Raw genomic sequence first — 21,757 nt, 5'->3', positions numbered from 1 at the left:
TGACTTCGCCTCCTATGCCGTCTTCCACGGCTCTGCTTTATATATATATATATATATATATATATATATATATATATTTATTTATATATATATATATTTATTCCTCCATCGTGCCCTTTCTCCGCCTCAGCACCTCCCACACTCTTTTCTCACATTGTCATCCACCTCTCATGGTCCTCAGCTCTCTCTGCACTTCTGTCTTTATTTATTTTTTATTTTTTATTTTTAATCCCTCCCTCTGTGGGGCCACACTTCCCCCCCCCCGTACGCCAATAAAACACTCTCCCGTCTCAAGGAAGGAGGAATTTGCATTCCTACCCGTTTTGCACCGGGACTCACGGATGTTTGAAGAGTGGATCCCTTTTGAATGTAAACACAAGATTACCAAATATATTCCCTTTTATATCCTTATTAAGTCCTTTGCTCACCTTGGGGGGGAAAAAAAAACAACAACGATGTTTTATTCAGCCCTGCCTTTTGGTCTGTGTGTCAAATATCTGCTTTAGTTTTCACAAATCTTGATGACGGCTGTTTCTTCAGCGCCAAAGCAGATCTACCGTTTATATATCTTGTTGATTTATTTGTTTGCTCGATGTGGCAGAAGAATACTGTAGAGGAGAAGACGAGCGCGCAAATAGTCCTCCTGGAAGTTGTGCCATGAAATTTCGGGTCAAAGAATCCAGTTTTAAAGCCAGAAGGAGTTTTTGTCAAACAGCATTAATTACACAACGTTGATTTTAATGTTAAATTCCATTAATACATGTACAAAGACACTCATCGGTCGAACCGCAGTGGATTCTGGGTAATAGATAATAAACAGTATGAGCCTTTAAATGTCCACATTAAGTGATAGTAATCTACCCTGCGTTATTAAAAGTTACTAAACTTTATAAAATGATAAAAATGTGCCAAAGCTTTAGAGTCCAAACACCGGTGGACACACTCACACGTTTTTTTTTAAAGCAGTTTTATTCCAATCAATGTATTTACATTTTTTTGTGTGTGACTGAAAAAAAATTCTAAGAATGACTTGATATTCCAGTGGAATCGTAAATAAACACACTGAGAAGTCATATTGTGAATCGCGTGGAGACAACAAGTCATTCCACATACTACTGGAATAAATCAAACTAAAAGAGTTTGGTATTGAAAGCTGTGGACGGGTTGTTTTTTGGTTTTTAATCTTTTAATAAATGCACAAAAAAAACAATATCCACACTCAAATCTGATTTATTGTTGTGCGATAGGGTTGATGTGGTTTTTTTCTCACCGTCCTTGTAACTGCACTAATGACGTCTCGTGCATATTTTACTGCTTTTTACATGAGATCTGCTTTTAAACATCAAAACATCCCGTCTCCAAGTGAAAACAACAGCAGCCTTTTGTTAATATTGACGGCAGATTGTTCTCTGCAAAATTGTGTAGTAATACACCACCTAGTGGCCCAACGTGAAAACGACACCATTTTCCGTGTTTCTGTTGTTGCCGTGGAAACGTGTATCGTTTTCAAAACGCTACGGTTGTAACGGGGCGTCATTTTTTGAAAACATGAGTCAAACACTTCTGGAACAAAAATGCTGCGTTTTCACGTGAAACGTCGTTTAAACGGGAGACTAAGAAAAAATAATGATGTTTTAAGCTTTTGGCCACCAGGGGGAGGCGACAGGAAGTCACTCTTAGCATTAGCATTAGCATTAGCATTAGCATTAGCACACCCAATGAGGAGGACGTCGCCTTCATTTCAAATAAGTGGAGGGTGAAAGTAAAAACAAACAATCGTGGCATTGAAATGAAATTAAATCTTTGCTGTTTAGCGCCGACGGGTTTAATGTATCGAAAGCAGTTTGTTCTGTATGAATATTTATTACTTGTCATTATTGTAATAAACATGTGGATCCGAGCCGCCGTTGGTAAATGACTGAGGAAGAATCGCTACCGCGGCGTTTCACCATCAATTACTGCTTGTTATGAACATTCATGACACTTAATTCAATCAGTTAATTAGTTTAAAGTCACTGACTATACATGCGTGAGTATAATCATGATGGATGCACGTGTTTGATTTTTTTTGTTTTTTTTTCCGTTTGTTTTACCTTGAAATAAACTCAGCAATTAGTGATTGTTTAAAAAAAAAAAAAAAAAAGTTAAAGTATGAGTATGGAGGCACTGTGGGAACACACACAGAAAGAAACCAGTTCATTAAGCTTTTCTCTTTTGAATAAATGGTTTGGTACATTTTATTTTTTTGTTTGTTTATTAATGTATTGATATGTTTGTGCCGTTTCTCGCGCTTTCTGGAGTGCAACACTAGATAATGTGGTAAACAGTAAAGGCCTAATCATTGTCTTTTTTTTGTTTGTTCCCCCCCCCCCCCCCCCCCCCCACACACACACACACACACATTTATTTAATTACAGGCCATTATGCATTCGCTCCACAAAGCCAGACTAGCTGGAGTAACAGTTTAATCACATCCACCGCCTCGCAGAGGAAACCCTCGCCACCCGCCCGCCACCCGCCCGCCCGCCCGCCGCCGTCGGCGGGGGCAGACGGAGGTAATCTATACCGGCTTGTCCTGCAGGCAAATCTGTTCGGGCAGCGACACAAATTAACACGTGTTTGTTGTTTGTGCGGAACAAGAAATATGAACGGCGGCTCATTTCATTTTCAACGTTGACAAGCGTAATTTGATTTGCGTGCAGGGATGGGTGTGTGTGTGTGTGTGTGTGTGGGGGGGGGGGAACTGAGAGGTGGATTTGACAGACAGGGAAACAGAGACAGTGGATTAACGCGGCGAGATGCAGAGTGATGGATGGACGATGAATCAAAGGGCCTGACGGGGAATATTTACAGTAATTGACACCTGACGTTCAATCTGTCACACCGAGGCACCCTGCTGTGTGTGTGTGTGTGTGTGTGTGTGTGTGTGTGTGTGTGTGTGAAACTGCTGGCGTGTTCAGATACGTATGCCGCGTTTACACAAGACCTTTGTTACGTAATTTTCGGCGTCTGTTTGCACAACACTGACTCCCGAAGTGAAGCTTTTTTCGAGAAACAGATCTCTCTGGAAATGCGGGAGGAAAATAAACTTGCTGCTCCCGGGTCACGTGACCAAAGGTCCTTCTGTTAATCAATCAATCTTTTTCTTCCATATGAAAACATTAAAAAACAGACGACAGCAATAAAATGTTAAACATTGTGCCTCCAAAGTGCAAAGTGTACCGAACACTACTCTTTGGTCTGATCAACAGCTTTTTAATTTCATTGTTAAACAGCTCCAGCCTGTTCACGAACTTTAAATATCACAAACCGCTGACTGGCTCTGCTCCACCAAACGCAACAGGAAACTGGTGAACTTTGGCTGTGCTGTAACTGCACCACCAGGGGGCAGTGTACAGCGGCAGGACATTTAAATAAGGTCATTTTGACATTATTAGCGCATTTCATCGTTGAGTTTTTCCTCTTTTCTCTGTTAAAAGCACCTCGGGACGACTGTGTTGTATTTGGTGTTATATAAATAAAGTTTAATTGAATTGAATAAAATGACACGCCAGCATGTCAGTTTGTGAATAAAGCTTGTCTTTGAAGGACGTCGTCACAAAGATTATTCCTGATCACATGATTGAGGCATTTTATTTTCATTGTGTTTGAATCCGCTCAGTCAGTGTCGTGACTCCCAGTCTATATTCTCCTGGAACTCTTATTTTGACAGTCAACCGTAATAGCCATCCAACTTGGTGGTCCGTCCCACGAGAATGTCCGCGTTCTCCCATCGGTTATGTTTATACTCCATTCTTCTCTGCTGTGTGGTTTCATTACAAAAAAAACAAGCAACAGCACCAACTAGTGGCCTAATGTGCTCACTGCATCGTTTTCAGCGTTTCCATAGAAACTGACACTTTCAAAAACTGTGCAATTGTAAACATTTTTCAGTGAAATGTTATGTAAACGGGGTGTTGGGTTGAATCAGAGAAGCAAAAATCAAAATTGTTCTTGTGAACGAATGAGAAAAATCATCAAACGGAAACTTGTTCATTCAGAAGTGGATCTGAAAGGGAAAAATGTAAAGATGTTTTCTTTATTCCAACCAGCTGCCGACGTGCAACAGTGACAGTTTGTGCTTTACCACCAAAAAAAAAAAAAAAAAAGACGAAGTGTCAGTATTGATTTTGTTGCATCTGCTTTTAATTGACAGCAGCGTCTTACCTGCTTTACATGACACACACACACACACACACACACACACACACACACACACACACACACACACACACACACACACACACACACACTCGTAGTGACATGAACATTAATTCAAAACATTTACCTTCTCCCCCACTAATTCCTGTGTTGTGTCGCGCCGTTGGTTTATCAGATCTTCTTTCTTTTTTCTTTTCTTTTTTTTGTTGTTTCTTGTGAAAAACATCCTCCTCTGAACCGAGGCAGCGGGAACCGGCGCTCCAATCAAAGCTGGATGAGACGAGGAAAAAAAAAAAAAAAAAAGACGACGAAGAAGAAGAAGAGTGGCAGTCCGTTCCTGCAGATCCGTCGCCGTGCGAGTTATTAATAGTGTTCCTGAACAAGAAGTGGAGCCGTGAACGTCCTCGGCTTGTTTCTGCGCTCAGCGTAAAACTTTTGTCTGTTGACACGACGACTGTGGTCGAGTAACGGCTGTGATTTGGACTTTTAAAATACCGTATTTTCCGCACTATAAGGCACCTAAATACCTCAAATTTTCTCAAAAGCTGCCAGTGCGCCTTACAACCCGGTGCGCCCTATATATGGAAGAATTGCTCTACTTGAGACTGCTATTTGACAGCTGAACAACCAGAAGCTTTTATTTTGACAACTCTAACTTGGCAACCGGATCTTCAGAGCGGACGACACTCCACACAACACCTTCATCACTCATGGTTGCACACCAACATTCTAACAAACCAAAATAAACTAGATGAAATAATTCCTCCCTAAACTGGGGAACAAAAACACAACATGAACACAATCAACACAACACCAAGCCCAACAACAACCCACAATAACCTCCAACAACACAAAGCATGAATTCCCATCATGCCTTGCATCCTGAGCTCCTCAGTGCAGCCGATAGCTGCAATGAATTATGGGAGTTTCTGTTTGTGGTGTTTTAAATGCAATTATTGGGGGTTCTATTTGGTTTGTGGTGTCGGTAATAATTGTGTTTTTGTTGCTTAGTTCATGTAGTTTAGTTTATTACCGGTAGTTGTAAGTTGTCAACCAGCAGTGAAGAAGGTTTTGTGTGTAGTGTCCTCCTGGCATAGGCTGCAGGTAGGACTTTCAAAATAAAGCATATGCACCTCTCTGGGTGTTAGAATCAGTGGAAAATGTAACCTAATGGCTTTGAGCTATAAAGGTTATGACCACTGGTCTATTCCATGCGCCTTATAATGCGGTGCGCCTTATATATGAGCAAAGTTGTAAATTATGTCAATCAATGTAGGTGTGCCTTATAATCCGGTGCACCTTATAGTGCGGAAAATACGGTAATTGTAGCTCCCCTCCAGTTTAATCACGGACGACAAGGAATTTCCTTTTCATACGGACATTTATTCCCGACGTCATGTCGAAGTGGCGAAATGCCGACGTCAACGCCACGAGAACTGAATAAATAAATGTACAAACATACGGGTTTAAGCACATATTCAGAAAATGACAATTAAAAGAAATGCGTAATAAACACAAATATAAACATGGGCATGAGTTTCATACCTCATTGGCCGCAGAAACTTGGGGAAGAAAACTTCCAAAGGAAAACACTGCACTCTTCTTTCATGGTGTTAACAGATGTGCTTTTTAACGTATTTATAAAACAACAAATAGGATTTAATTAACGAAATTATTCCTGGTTTTCACTCTAAAATAATAAAATGAACTTAAATTGCATAACTGACTTTGATGACAGCTACAATAATGACGAGTCGATTGAGTGTCTTTCAGTCTCGATTTACTGTAGAAAAGATTACAAATACACGTAATCTTCCCACTGGCCTTTCCTCCACTCTGGTTCCTCGGCCATTAAAACCAACACTCGACATTTTAAAAGTACATTTTGAACATTAAATCTGAACAATGAAATACCAAATTTGCAATACTGCCGTCTGTTAAATACGTAAATACAATACATGGGGTGGAACAAATGAACGGAAATCAAATGAAAACTTGAAACGTACCTGTGGAAAAGATTACAAATACACTTAATCTTCCCACTGGCCTTCCTCCACTCTGCTTCTGAACATAAAACTGGAAAATCGCGCCAAAACTAACGAACTTATATCTGCTTCTAAAAGTTAAAATAGAGGTTAAAACTAAACAAAACAGCTCAGTAACATGACGACACACTATGACAAACATCTACAGTAAAAACTTCCACATAAACTACGACATTTACAGACAAAACGGCACGAAATTGCGGCAGTGAATTCCCGTACGACTCACCCTCAGCCGTTAAAAGCAACAGTGAGGAACGACGGAGGCCCGGGAGGGACAAACAAGACCCAGTGCAAAAAGGCCATTCAAAAATAAAGCAAAATAAATGAAAACAAACTATTGAGATAAAATTCGCAAATACTCAACATAACAATAATAAACATGACTTGAAAATAATAATAATAATAATAATAAATAAAGTGCATTTTTTAACTCCGTTACAGTCGCAGCCAGTGAAAACGCAGCTTTTTCGAAAAAAAAAAAAGGCTCATGAAGTCACGTCAACATGCCGTTAGGGACTCGTAGCGACTCGTGGTGCACGGTAGTTGTTGCTGACGCTCATTTTGCCAACAGTTCACACTTTTAGCACGGCGCACCTGAACGTAGGCGCCGGCTGGTTGCTTGCCCCCCCCACCCCCCACCCTGCTGTCTGAAGGAAGGTTTAATGAATGAATACCCTGCAGCTCCGTGTTCATTTCCCCCAGTGAGGGATGCTTTGTGCCTCCTCAGCAGTGTTCCCCGGCCGGCTGCCCTTTGCTGCGTCGTCGTCGCCGTCGTCTTCTGCGTCGTTTTCATATGCAGGGGAGCAGATCTAGACGGAGGAGCTGCCGAGGAACTGTAAATATTTGGAGCTGCCGCTGCATCCATTTGTTTTTTCGAGGCAGACTGCAGGGAGGGGGGGGGGGGGGGGGGGGGTTACGTCGTCGGATGCTCAGCAGGGTTTTTCAGTCGTCCTGCTTTGGGTTCCTCGCCATGGTTGTTTCTCATTATTCGATTTCCTCCACAGCTCAGCAGGTTGCTGAGGGGGAATATCGATTTTTTTTTTTTTTTTTGCAAAGAAGCAATCATTCCATTAATTCTCACATGGAGATTGCTATTCATTTAATTTGATTCTCAAAGTTCCAGTTGAATTTATCTTAAAGCAAATGAAACCATCAAACTGTAGCCGTGTGGCTCAACGATAAGCTCCGTGATTAACTGGAATGATTTATAAGGCTAATTTTATAGTGTGGGGTTGTAAATCCACTGTGGTGCAAAAACTGTGGAAATTTCAACAAAAATCCAAAAACCTTTCTAACCTAATCTGTTCCCTGTCGGGTGGATGAATTATTAGATTTAGACAAATTTGCGAACAATATTTGAGAGAAATCGGCCTTTTCTTTGTGCTCAGACGGAAAAACGCTTTGATCTTTCGAGTTCCGCTCGTGAAAAGAATGGAGCAAAACTAAATGCGAAGTTTATTCTGCTCTTTCACCGCCAAGCGGTCGTTTCTCGCCTCCGTCGATTTCGCACTTTGAACGACGCGTGAAAACGTGTCACACGCCGCGCAATAGCATTTAGCAAATTGCGCTACGAAGAGTGATTATTAGACGAGTTAAATGTGAACGAGTGGAGGATTCATTCATTCGTTCACACAGAGGCAGGTGTAGACCCCCCCCCTCCTCCTCCTCCTCCTCCTCCTCCTCCTCTTCCTCTTTAAGCCTCTCTTTCTCTCCGTCTGTTGTGGGGTTTTTTTGTCTCTTCCTCTCCTCTCCTTTGTCTCTTTCATCCCGGCTGTGGTGTTTTTTCCCCCTGCGCTTGTTAATCTCATCGCATTGTGAAAGTCTCTGTCTCTCTCTTTCTTCTCCTCCACTCCGCACTTCTGTAATAAGCCACGTCTTGCCGGCGGAGTTTACATGCTTCAGTGGCACTGTTTTACCCCCCCCCCCCCCCTTACCCTCCGTCCTCCACATTCTCTCTCTCCCTCTCTCTCTCTCTTTTCCACAAAAGAACAGCAACAGAAAGAGAGAGAGAGAGAGAACAGAGAGAGGATTATAGTATCCAGAGCATGACTGTGAAAAATAGATGTGTGCAGAGAAAGAAGTAAAAAAAAAAAATCCAATCTCTCTCCCTCTCTCTCTCTCTCGCCCTCTCTTTCTTTCTGCTTGGACAGAGATAGTGTGGATAAAAGCTGGATTCCTGGATCAGGGTTCACCTCCATATTGTCGTCCAAGGCAGCTTAGAGCCCGAGCTGCTGAATTACTGTCTTCCTGATCACACACGAAAAAAAGATCTTTTTTTTTTCATTCTTCCTTCTAAAAAAAGCCTCAGACATGAGCACGTATGAGCTGTTGGGATCCAGACTGTTGTGGAACCAGGCGAGTTTCCAGCATGTCATCTCGCTCTCCTCCTCACCATTCCTGCGCTCTCCTTTTATCCACCAGAATTCCTCCTGAGCCGCCTTAACAGCTGCTTTACTGCCCAGTAATGTTTGAATCACTAACATGATGGATCAGTTTCACTACGTCTTTACTCACCTGTTCTTTTCACCTCCGCCAACGGAAAGCTAGCCGAGACGGGTTGTGTTTTTGTCTCCTCGTATATATCTATTTATCGGTTTGCGTGTATGTATTCTACCAAGTTTTCACGAAAACTATCAACTCGCGGATGATTGGTCGTCATCCACGGACCAGTCGATTTAATTTTGGGACATTCGCGGCGGAATGTTTCCAAATAAATCCCCAAAAACTGTGAAAAAATGTTTTCCACGCAAAGCGGATGAGAGAGGCACCTCACGGAGGAGATCAAAGGAGATCAAAGGAGATCAGCGTCTGTCGCTGGTGGTGTAGCGACCTGACAGGCCAGTTGGCGTTGGCTAACATGCTAGCGATGCTAACTCGGTTCAACACATGTGGCGTTTGTTAAGATCTCTCGATCCTAATAAACTCTCTCTGATTGGAGAAACATTTTTTCTATCCTCTGGTGTCACAATATACAATTGTGAACGTTTTGCCTGTAATGAGTGACGTTGATTGACAGTGTTGATTCTTCCAATCGGCGGCGTGTCGATCCTCCGGGACGCACGTCGCAGCGCCTCGCAGAAAATGTGCCGACCGACTCTGCAATGATCATTTTATTTTTTAGCTGCAGAACGGGACGGCTCCGAGGGAACATTACAGGGTGGTGGGTGGGGGAGGAGTAGTTAATGGGCGGAGCTGGCGTGTATGCGGCGCTCCCTGGACGCCTGTGGCAGGTAATAGAGCTTTTAGTATGGAAATCAGAAGGAGCGGCGGAGAGGAAGGGAGTCCGGCTGGAAATGGCTCTGGAAGAGCAGCGCTCTCCTGCGGGACTCGTCTCGTCTGGAAGTCACGCCTCGCTTTGCACCGAGTGTTTATGGAGTGACGTGTTTATAAAGTTACGCAGTTACAGTGACAGTAATAGTACGCATTGCTAGTTACATTTTTTGTTAAAGAATTTAGTAAAACGCCACAAGACATTCTGATATTAGACGTATTTTATTTCCTGCTGCCGGAATTCACTAACATTGACAAGACGTGTGTTCTGGTTCCTCCATCGAGGCTGAACGTTGAAGTGGTTCCCTTCGGGTTCTCTGGTTTCCTCCGGTTCTCTGGTTTCCTCCGGGTTCTCTGGTTTCCTCCGTGCTCTCTAGTTTCCTCCGTTCTCTGGTTTCCTCCATGTTCTCTGGTTTCCTCTGTGTTCTCTGGTTTCTCCCGTTCTCTGGTTTCCTCCATGTTCTCTGGTTTCCTCCGGGTTCTCTGGTTTCTCCCGTTCTCTGGTTTCCTCCATGTTCTCTGGTTCCCTTCAGGATCTCAGGTTTCCCCTGTGTTCTCTGGTTTCCTCCGGTTCTCTGGTTTCCTCTGGGTTCTCTAGTCTCCTCTTTGTTCTCTGGTTTCCTCTGGGTTCTCTGGTTTCCTCCAGGTTCTCTAGTTTCCTCCATGTTCTCTGGTTTCCTCCGTGTTCTCTGGTTTCCTCCATGTTCTCTGGTTTCCTCCATGTTCTCTGGTTTCCTCTATGTTCTCTGGTTTCCTCTGTGTTCTCTGGTTCCCTTCAGGATCTCTGGTTTCCCTTGTGTTCTCTGGTTTCCTCCGGTTCTCTGGTTTCCTCTGTGTTCTCTGGTTTCCTCTGGGTTCTCTAGTCTCCTCTTTGTTCTCTGGTTTCCCCCGGTTCTCTGGTTTCCCCCGGTTCTCTGGTTTCCTCTGGTTCTCTGGTTTCCTCTGCAGTCAGCTCCTCCCCAGCGCCGCGCTGTGTGGCTGCTACCGACGGGTCATCTGGGTAAAACCACCCCCCCCCCCCCCCCCCCCGGGGATTTAATATAATATGATGAATAAATTAAATAAATAAAAGTCAAGCCTTTAAGCTCACAATCATGAGCCTATTTCCAGACTTTGTTATAAAATTCCCTGAGGGAATTAATGGAGTGCGACTCTTCTTCTCTTCTCTTCTTCTTCTTCTGAACCATCAAAGGCTGATCATTGGTTTAACACGATAATCTCAAACAATCTGGTTGAAATTAACATTGAAACCTGGTGAGAAGGAGGCCTATTGTCATTTCCTGCCATTTTGTCAGGACTTGACGTGTGTCGGTCTGAACAGTTTCCTGGTTTAATAGTGAGATTCGCTTTTCTGTGGTGGATTTAATTTTCGTCACGAGACATTGTCGTGGTTTTGGTCAAACGGGTAGAACGACGGACCGGAATTCTGTTTGTGTTGATCGTTTGTGGTGAGATTGTATGGCCAATATTCAGTGTGTGTGACAATTAAGGATTAAGAGATTAAACCTGGCTTTGATGGCACTTCTGATGTTATGTGATACCGCGGTTTATTTAATACACAGAGATACATCCAAAATGGCAGCACGTCTCTCTCTCTCTCTCTCTCTCTCTCTCTCTCTCTCCCTGTGAGCTTGTGTTTAAATCCGTGTAATCTGGGACGTCACCACCTACTTTCCTCTGTTGTTTTTTAATGTATTGACATTTTACTTATATGTCTTATGTGTCTTTTTGGTCTGGAACCTTAATGTGCTGCTGCCTGTCTCAACTGGGACTCTTGAAAAAGAGATTTTTAATCTCAACAAGGTTTTTCTGGTGAAGTAAAATCACATGAAGGCCTCGACTTTATATATTTTCTCACCAGACTCTGATCTTTTATCTACTTTTGTGAATCTAATGGTCGTTTTCACCGATGAGTCTTTATTTTGTCTATTATTTGAAGTTCTTAGTAGTTTTAGGAGCCACGGTCATTATCTTACATCACCTTGGCTGAATGTAGAAGCAGCTGCAATAAACTACTTTTCAGCTATTTAGAACACCTGCTCATAGTTCTGTTCTTATTTCTGTGGAAGTAACACAAAAGTAGTGTAACGCATTGCAATTCAGCAACAGTAGTACTGTAATATGATGAATTACTTTCAAATGACACTAGATAATAGTATATAATGTATGTAATCCGCCCTGGCCTGGAGTAGCTCGGGATTATTTGGCTGCAGAAAGGAAAGATAGATGGAAGCTGGAGGCTCAGCTGTAATAAATAAAAATACTTATTTTTACTGTTAAATTACTGGAGAACTGTTGTACTCAAGGGCCTGTTAAGGCCACGTTTACACAACAATATTTCAGTCGCAGTAAATAATTTCTCTGCGCGAGTTCATGGACAATAACAATAATGGCGGCCGTCAGAGTGTCGTGACCTCCCCCCCCCCCCAAAAAAAAATACCCCCAAAAACGGATGTTTCTGTGTTTCTGTGTTGTGCAGGCTTCCTCAGCACGGGCGACCAGGCGGCCAAAGGGAACTACGGCCTGCTGGATCAGATCCAGGCTCTGCGCTGGACCAGCGAGAACATAGCAGCGTTCGGCGGCGACCCGCTACGAATCACGGTGTTCGGCTCGGGCGCCGGGGCGTCCTGCGTCAACCTGCTCACCCTGTCCCACTACTCGGAGGGCAACCGCTGGAGCAACTCCACCAAAGGTACAACATATATATCGATATATATATTTAATAAAAAAAAAAAAAACCAGAACAAGGAAAATCACACACATTAAGTCACGGAAATTCCTGCAGGGCTTTTTGTCCGTTTTGCTGAGATTTCAAGACGAGGACCTCATGTTGCCGCCACATTTTGCCAAATAGACACATAAAGTGGATTATCGTCAGTGTCTGCATTGATTTATCAATCAATCAATCAAACTTTATTTCTATAGCCCTTTACAATCACCTAGTGGAATCCGAAGTGCTTTACAACAAAGCTACATATAAAAAAAAACAACAATACATTAAGAAATAAATACGAGAATAACACATAAAAGCAATAAATAAAGCACAGGTGCTGACTGGTGGAGGTGCGGCGGTGCTGCAGGTTGGTGAAGCCTTCCAGAGATTCATAAAAACAGCATACAGAATAAAATACTCTGCCCTAGACACAGTTAAAAGTCAACTTAAAAAAAAATGAGTTTTCAGCTTTGATTTAAAAATTTATAATGACTCATTTTTTTTGGTTTATCTGAATTGTAAAGGCAATGACCAGATTTAGAAAGAAATGTGTTCAGTGGTGACTGAGAACTGGATTGTCGCTTACGTCTTTTACATCTTATATCTGAACTTTTTACTCAAAACCAAGCAAACATTTTCATTTTTTTAATTATTATTATTATTTTTTAAATAATATTTTTATTGTATTTTCAAACAAATGACAGACACGACAACAACACAATAGCTCACATACAGCACTATATACATCTGTCTAGATTAAGATACTTCTCAATTCTTGACAGTAACCACATAAGCTATCAGCTCAGAACACAGACGCCCCAATACAAGAAGATGAACAGGTTGTACACAAAGCATATCACTCATCAATCGCTAAAGGATAGGGTATTTTTCCTAGCAGCAAAGGTCAGGATATTCTAAAGCCTCTTGTGAACTCTGTTGGGTGATACCTTCGTCTGTTGGACCAAGTAAGAGACACTTGGGGTCCAGCTGGATTGGGATATTGAAAATAGAGCACAGTACATTTACAAGGCTGCACCAATATCGCTGCAGTTTAACACAAGACCACATGCAGTGAACATAACTACCCATCTCAGATTTACAATTTCCAGCACAGTGGTGAAACGTTGGGGTCCAATTTGTTCTTAATGGCAGGTGTTATATGGGTACGGTGCACAATTCTGAGCTGTATTGACTAATTAGGGACCTCGCCAACGGCTGGGCCCTAGGCCCAGCCAACGGCAGGTCTCTTTTGGATTTCGTCGTCGCCAAAAGTCATCTCATCCAGGCCCTCTCCTGACCCTCCCAGAGGGGCCGACGCCCCCAAAGGGGTGTCGTACAGAGGTCACACTGACCTCTGTACGAGACCTGGCCTGAGGCCCTCAAATTCATGTCGGTGGATGTTTTTGAAAAACGTTTATTGCTGCATCATTCACACCTTCGTACACCGCCGACAAAGCCGGGCCTCCTAGGCCCGGCACTCCACCAGGTCAGTCTCATGTCACACACTGACCTTTGTTGGAGGCCTGGCCTGAGACATGTAATTCATGTCGGTGGAAGTTTTTGAAAAACTTTTATTGTGCCATAAGTGCTGTGTCATTCACACCAGAATTAAAGTAAGACACTATTCGGGATCGGGGGCACCTGGGGAGTACCAAAATGAGATTTTCAGGTGGATCCGCTAGCTTGCGGCCTAGCATGCCCGTTACCATGCTAACAAACATTGTCCGATTGAGCTGAAATTTGGTAGGTAGCCCAAAGGGCGTGCTGCGATCACAAATCACTAGCTAATTAGCTGGTTTTGATGCAGTTTTTTCAAAATAAAAGTCAATTTTTTTTTATTTTTTTTTTACTTAATGCAATATTTTGAACCGTTCATAGCCACACTCCCCCCCCCCCCCCCCCCCCCCCCCCCCCCGACGGGCAGTCTCAAGGTCCCATCCAATGCTGCTTGCAGCTTTAATTATTATTATTATTTCAAAAATTCCCACGTTGTTGATTTTTGGGAGGATTCTCCTTGAACCCTTCTCCCTCGTGTGTCCAGGCCTGTTCCAGAGGGCCATCGCCCAGAGCGGCACGGCTCTGTCCAGTTGGGCCGTCAGCTTCCAGCCGGCCAAGTACGCCCGCATGCTGGCCAGGAAGGTGGGCTGCAACCTGGAGGACACGGTGGAGCTGGTGCTGTGCCTGCAGCAGAAACACTACAAGGAGCTGGTGGATCAAGACATCCAGCCAGCGCGCTACCACATTGCCTTCGGCCCCGTTATCGACGGGGACGTCATACCGGACGACCCTCAGATTCTCATGGAGCAAGGTATGTGGGTTTTTTTTTCCCCCCCTACTCGGATGCCTTCTCTGGATTCCGTGACGCGACCGTCGTCTCTCCCCCCACGACAGGTGAATTCCTCAACTACGACATAATGCTGGGCGTGAACCAAGGCGAGGGCCTGAAGTTCGTGGAGCTCATCGTGGACAACGAGAACGGCGTCCAGGCGAACGACTTCGACTACGCCGTGTCCAGCTTCGTGGACGACCTCTACGGCTACCCGGAGGGGAAGGACATCCTCAGGGAGACCATCAAGTTCATGTACACCGACTGGGCGGACAGGCACAACCCGGAGACCCGCAGGAAGACGCTGCTCGCCCTTTTCACCGACCACCAGTGGGTGGCGCCGGCTGTCGCCACGGCGGACCTGCACTCCAGCTTCGGCTCGCCAACTTACTTCTACGCCTTCTATCACCACTGTCAGACGGAACAGGTGGGCCTCGGAATGCCTGTTTTGCAACCGTTTCTTTTTTTGTTTTTCTTGGATTTATTACTTTGATATATATTTTCACGTTTTCCATTACAATATCTATCTGCCCCTTGTGGACTCAACAGCAGTTGAGTTGATTGAATGTTTCCATATCTTGTGTTGGTGTCTGTTAGACAGTGTCTATGAAGAGTGACTCGGCAGTTTTTCCATCAAGTTAATTATCTTGTTTTTTTTAATCCCGGACGACTTTAATCTCTCCAGTTTGTGCTGCAAATCAGCGCGGTTATAAGTGAAACCTGTGAAGTCTGGCCAGACAATATATATATATATATATCATTTTAATTAGGTTGATTAGAATCCCAACATTTGTTTTTAAAACTCACATTTTTATTTTTTTTCCATTCAACCATCTCCAGCCCTACATTCTGCTTTAAATGAATCACAAAGTAGTTTTTCCTTCTGTCGGCACCATCCCTTTGTTTCTCATCTCGTCGCTCCCTGTGATACAGTGAATGACAAACCTGATATGATATATTTGTTGGAAGAAATTTTTTTTTTAAATACCCATAGCAACAGAACCTGCTTGTATGTGGGACACAAATGCGATAAATCCGACGCGGTTTCATTCCCATTGCTGCTCGCCAGGTTCCACCCTGGGCGGACGCAGCACACGGAGACGAGATCCCCTACGTGTTCGGCCTGCCGATGATCGGCCCCACGGAGCTGTTCCCCTGCAACTTCTCCAAGAACGACGTGATGCTCAGCGCCGTGGTCATGACCTACTGGACCAACTTCGCCAAGACGGGGTACGATGACACAACTCGTAGAGCAAAGTCTGGAAATAGACTCGTTGTTGTTAACGTTAAAGGCGCGAAATTCATTTATATTACCTTACTATATTATTTAAAATCATAGGAGCTTGTTTAATTTTTTTTTTAAAGTGTGTTGCTCCAACTAGCCAATCAGAAATCAAACCCTATATAGTGTCATCGGGGGTTTAGCTAATCATAATCAAGGTAGGCTCCTCCCCTTTTGACTCCTCCCACAATTAGACAGCTCTGCTCTGGCACATGGCGCCACGAGAGGAAGTACTTCCTCCTCTTTCCCATAGATGGGCGTGTGTGGGGGCGGAGCCAGTCCAGCTCACACAGACACAGCAGATTCTGAATGCAGCTCCTATGATCCAATATACTAATGAAGGGAAAATCAAGGAGGAGCTGGAAACTTTGAATACGAGGTTTCTGGACCAACAAACCATGTGAAAGTGTTGAAAAGGTAGATAATATGACTCCTTTCAACAAATTGGTCAAAGTATGAAACGCATTGACAGATAAAGAGACATGACTTGGGTCTGGGTTTCTAGGTATCACTTTATATGTCTGTTTAAAAAATACTATTTAAAGCCACTGAAAATGCACCTTTTTGAAAATATCTCCCGAAGTGGAGCTTTTTGAAAAAGCTCTACAGAAACAGGGGGGGAAAAAAAACACAACATTCTGAATTGCTGCGACACTTTTCCGGTATGAAAGTGTGAAAACGGATGAGTTTTCACTCAAAATGTCGTGTAACCGAGTTCTAACGGCCATTAAACTGCACCGCTCTCTAAAATGTACTTAAGACTCTATGAACTGTCGGTACTTCAAGAAGACGGAGCTGGAAGTAGAAAAAGAATAGACAACTTTAGCACACAGACGAAATAAAGATCGTTTGATTTCTTAGTCGGAGCTTCATTTCTTGAAATAGGAGGAACATAAACTGAGCTCAGTTGCAGCTGTGGATCACAGCTGCAAATTGGGAATTTATCCTGGTTTCATGGAAACGACCAATCCTGTGAAGCAGACGTGGATGTCTCATGTAAGACGTTGCCACCCACCACTTAATTCCAGACCACTCCTCTTCTGCCATCTTTAACAAGAGTTTTCGGAAAATGTAGTAAATTATCCAGCGACGCTCGGAGGTACGAAGGACGAGCCGGAGTTGCTGAGTCGCCCTCCATGTTCCTGGAGTGTTAATCAGATCAGATCTGTGTTAAACAAACTGGCTATGGTGACTGCAGGCCTCCGCTCATGACGCAGAGGATCCCGGCGCCTGTTCTCACCCCGGGGAATCGGCAGAGTTCTTGAGAAGTTCTATATATTTATGAGTCGGTGCTGTTTAATTTATTATCTTTTATAACATTAAAAAAAAAAATGCAATAAATTGTGAAAGCATACAATTCAATACGAGAAACATCCTGGTAATTTATCCAACCAACATCACTGATGTAAATTTAAAAAAAAGGAAAAACAACTTAATAATCTATATTTTGTGTGATTCTAATAATGAAGATGTAAAGGGGATAGAATTTTTAAAAAAAACAACCTTCTACCCCCTTTTCAAACATGTAATATGAATTGTACATACATGCATTTGCAATGTATTTTGCAGGATTATGCCACATATATGTTGATTTAACATTTTATCCAATACTATTACAGAACGGATGCATTGAAGTTGGCTGTTTTTAATAATTACGGCGCGATCAGTACTGCGTGGGGTGCAAATAGCATGTATGTACCATGATGAGTGTCTAGTTATTCTGACATGGTGCAACAGAAAAACAAACACAGAGGACACGCTGCTCCACTTCACAATTTATAATGTCGGTTCATCCAGCCGTGATCATTAAAGGTGATCTGTGACTTTTCCCCTGAGCAGCTCCACGCTTGTAATTCCCGTTTTGTGGGCTCTCGTTTTTTTTTTTTTTTTTTTACAGCGCTTGATCAACACGGACCCTCTAATGCGGCCCGCTAATTGATATTTTTACTGTAACTGTGTTTCTTCAGTATAAAACCCACATTTGACGACCGAGACTGGAAAAAATTACGCCACTGGGTTTTATGGACTGCGCAGTGTAATTGGTATTCTTGGGAGGATATTCTCCATATCTCCAATTACATTATTAATAAATGGCCGTAGCCCGAAGAGTGACATTCTGGATGCGACAAAATTAAAATCCTCCTTCCCCCCCTCCCCCCTTCTTTCCGTCTCATGTTGCCTCGCAGCGTAAGAGTCATGGCCGTAATTGTTTTTCTGTAGCATAATGGGGCGGACATAGGGCCATTTCTGTGCACTGGCCAGCCGGCGCCCCCCCCCCCCCCCCCCCCGGGGGGAAAACAGAAAGGCACTAATGATCTACATTTATAACCCCAAATTGACGCGGAATGCCGGGTACCTGGGAGATTTATGCCACCAATTGGAATGGCTAAGCGTGTTCCTGATGAGGTCTGGCCGGCTCCATATGCCGCCCTCAGACAATGGGGCGCTCGGTGGGCCTGGACGGGCCTCGCATCGCTCACGTCGCTGGCTCTGGTCTGTTCAGGCTGAGTGCAAGTGTTTTTATTTAGGCCAGAGACTCTTGCTTCAAAGTCCCTCTTTATATATATATATATATATATATATGTATATATCGAGGGAGAAATAAACTGATCATGATAGGGGCATTCACATGGGTTGCTGACCTGCATTTACAATGAATTTAAGTTACCCCCCCACTTGATTGCCAGAAATCGAAAGCACATAATGTTAAAACTTTCCCCCGCAGCCACTAAAGTATAATGCTTTATGGAAATCAGAAGCATGGTTGGACTGCATCTCTGCCCAAACCACGTCCCCAGCTAGAAGCTACTTTTTAATCTATAAATAATACATAAATAGGTTCACTTCCAAGAAGACATCCATAATTTAATAAGTGCGACAAGCAAACTTTTGAATTTGTATTTTTTTTTTGGCCATTTTAGGAGCTTTTCTTCAATCGGATTCTTCATAATCTGAGCAATAATACCCCTGTTCACCTTTTTTTTTTGTGGGGGGGGGAGATTTCATCAGTGGCAATACCCCAGAGCCCATTGATTAAAATTAATTTCATCCTCGCCTGCATTTCACCACTTTAAAAAATGTAAAAAAAAATAAAATAAAATCACACTGATGAGCTCCAGTCAAATGCTACACTTGTCAAAAAATGAACCACATTTCCTGTCATTCCCATTAGCAAGCTCGATAATTTTTTTTTTTTTTTTCCCCACAGCGACCCAAACCAGCCGGTTCCCCAGGACACCAAGTTCATCCACACCAAGCCCAATCGTTTTGAGGAGGTGGCCTGGACGCGCTACAATCAGAAGGACCAGCTTTACCTGCACATCGGCTTGAAACCTCGCGTCAAGGAGCACTACCGCGCTAACAAGGTACCGTCACATGGTACTCAGTGTGGACATTTAGGATCCAGTTCTCGTTGTAGATGTCCATCTCTAATACCTTTCTGAAGGAAAATCCTCATCACGCCCGGCAAGATCCCGTTTGTACACTGGGTCTCGCCAGATCTCGACTTGCGCCGGAAAGGTTTTGTGATTTCAGAGCGACTTTTAGGGTCGAAATCTCACGTGGTGTCGTGTCCACAGGTCAACTTGTGGCTGGAGCTGGTCCCTCATCTCCACAGCCTGAACGAGGTCACCCAGCTCATCCCCACCACCACCAAGGTTGGTCCTGAATCGCTCACTAAAAAAATCAACAATCACACAAACTCATTATTTTTAAAATCAAAGCTCATGAAGCTTTGTGACATCATTGAGTTCCAAGCAGTACAGATGTTACATAAAGCAAGTTACAAATTGTTACCAAGCCAAATTACAAAGAAGGTTCCCAGATCGTACTGGTCATTATGAAATACGTGATAAATTAAACTTTAGGACTCAGAAACAGAAACACAACCCTGAAAAGGTTTAGCCCGACAGTTCATGGTGTTCAATTGTGGAACAAATTGGAGACGGAGTTGAAACGACGTCCAAACGTCAACTTCTTCAAATACAAATACAAACAAAAGATTTTTGAAACATACAGAGAAGAAGAAATGCATTGAAGAAGTAGGATCAACGTATATGTGTGTGTGAGTGTGTGTGGTAAGTTTGGTCCGTGTTGATATAGTCCTTTGAAATGTGGGAGGTTCTGTTTTTGTTAATGTTGTTGTTGACGTTTTGTTCTTTCTATTCTAGTGTGGAATCTACTTTTTGTTGCCCTGAGTTTGGGGGGTGGATCTCATAAGCTTCTTGCTTCAGCCCACTGCTTTTGAGCAGAATGTGTACTGCTCAAATACAAAAATAAAAAAATATAAATAAATAAATAAAGTTTTTATAAATAAATAAATATAAAAAATAAATAAATACATAAATAAATACATAAAATCAAAATTTAAAAAAGTAATAAATAAATAAATAAAAATACTAAATAAAAATACTAAATAAAAAATAAAAATACTAAATAAATAAAGAAATAAATAAAAATACATCAATTAATTAAAAAAAATATTAATTAATTAAATAAAAATAAATAAATAGATAAACAAGATTTCAGAGCAGATCCAACAAGTTTAACTGTCAGTGTTCACAGTGCAAGTTTGGGATGTTCGGTTAATAACTGTATTAGTTTGCTGAGTCTTGCTTGATTAAATGAGTCAAATCACAGTGGAATAACACTTCCTGTCGCCCACCAGATCCCGCCACCAGAGGTTACCAACCGCACGCCAAAGACCAAAGTCACGGCGACCAAGCGGCCCAACCCGACCCCGTTCCCGACCGAGACCCAGGACAGCCACAACCCGCTGGTGGACCAGCGCGACTACTCCACCGAGCTGTCGGTGACCATCGCCGTGGGGGCGTCCTTGCTCTTCCTCAACATCCTGGCCTTCGCCGCCCTCTACTACAAGAAGGACAAGCGCCGGCACGACGTCCACCGCCGCTGCAGCCCCCAGCGGAGCGCCGCCAACGACCTGGCGCACACGCAGGAGGAGGAGATCATGTCCCTGCAGATGAAGCAGCACTCGGACCTGGACCGGGACTGCAGAGGGGTGGGGGACTCCCTGCACCCGCACGACGTGGTGCTGAGGACTGCCTGCCCGCCGGACTACACTCTGGCCATGCGGCGCTCGCCGGACGACATCCCGCTCATGACGCCGAACACCATCACCATGATCCCCAGCACCATGGGGGGGCTGGCCTCGCTCCACTCCTTCAACACCTTCCCCAGCAGCGGGCAGAACAACACCTTGCCCCACGCGCACCCGCACTCACACTCCACCACCCGGGTATAGCCCGCCGCGGGACGCGCCCATCGCAGGCCGGGACACCTGTCGTCGGCGGAGGCCCGGAGCCGGACGCCGCCGCCGCCGCCGGACGCCGCCGCCGCCGCCGCCGCCGGAGCAGAGACTCGAGGCCGACCTGCCGACGAAAAAACCACGGATACGCCGTTTGTTAAAGCCGAGCCCGGAGTTCCCAGATACTCATGGAATTACACTGGGAATGTACGACAACGACGTTCATACCCGAGGGGAATATAGTCAAGGGTTTGGACCAGATGGAAAGGGGGGGGGGGGATTAAAAAAAAAAAAAAAAAATACGAATAATTGTGTTTTTGTACAAAAATGAAAGACACAAATAAGAAAAAAAAAAAAAGACATGAGTTGAAAGAAAACAACCTCACAAGCTTAAAAAAAAAAAAAACTGACAAAGTTTTTTTGGTGATTATTTTTGGTTCTGACGCTGCAGCAAAACAAGGTAGACTAAAATGCGTTTTCTTTCTAGTGACATATATATGGCCTTCGGGAGCTTTTCTGACAAATGACTGCTTGGCAGTGTTATCTGGAAGCAGTGCAGAGAATCAGAGGTGAGAAGAGGGAGCACTTTGTGAAAGGAGGGAAACATATTGTTTGTCCCTCCACGTCGCAAACGCAACGGAACTCGGCTTTGCGA

General features: G+C 43.6%; 1 protein-coding gene across 2 annotated transcripts in view; it reads left to right on the top strand.

The window, feature by feature from the left end:
* Positions 1-21,099, top strand: part of nlgn1 (neuroligin 1) — a gene marked incomplete at its 3' end in the record, with an annotated part of 292,084 nt that extends 270,985 nt beyond the window's left edge. The window contains exons 3-9 of one of the 2 annotated variants that reach the window (XM_080506556.1): positions 11,995-12,180; positions 14,270-14,536; positions 14,620-14,981; positions 15,624-15,784; positions 19,045-19,201; positions 19,415-19,492; positions 20,503-21,099. In XM_080506556.1, coding sequence (XP_080362682.1) covers positions 11,995-12,180; positions 14,270-14,536; positions 14,620-14,981; positions 15,624-15,784; positions 19,045-19,201; positions 19,415-19,492; positions 20,503-21,099 — 1,808 coding nt within the window. Of the gene's footprint in view, positions 1-11,994; positions 12,208-14,269; positions 14,537-14,619; positions 14,982-15,623; positions 15,785-19,044; positions 19,202-19,414; positions 19,493-20,502 lie in introns of both variants that reach the window. The other variant, XM_080506555.1, reaches the window with a different exon arrangement.
* Positions 21,100-21,757: the final 658 nt, after the last annotated feature.

This window comes from Blennius ocellaris (genome assembly GCF_963422515.1).
Source record: "Blennius ocellaris genome assembly, chromosome: 12".
In the NCBI taxonomy this organism is placed as follows: Eukaryota; Metazoa; Chordata; class Actinopteri; order Blenniiformes; family Blenniidae; genus Blennius; species Blennius ocellaris.
The sequence above is the reverse complement of the archived record's forward strand: the minus strand, read 5'-3'. Positions and strand labels throughout refer to the sequence as shown.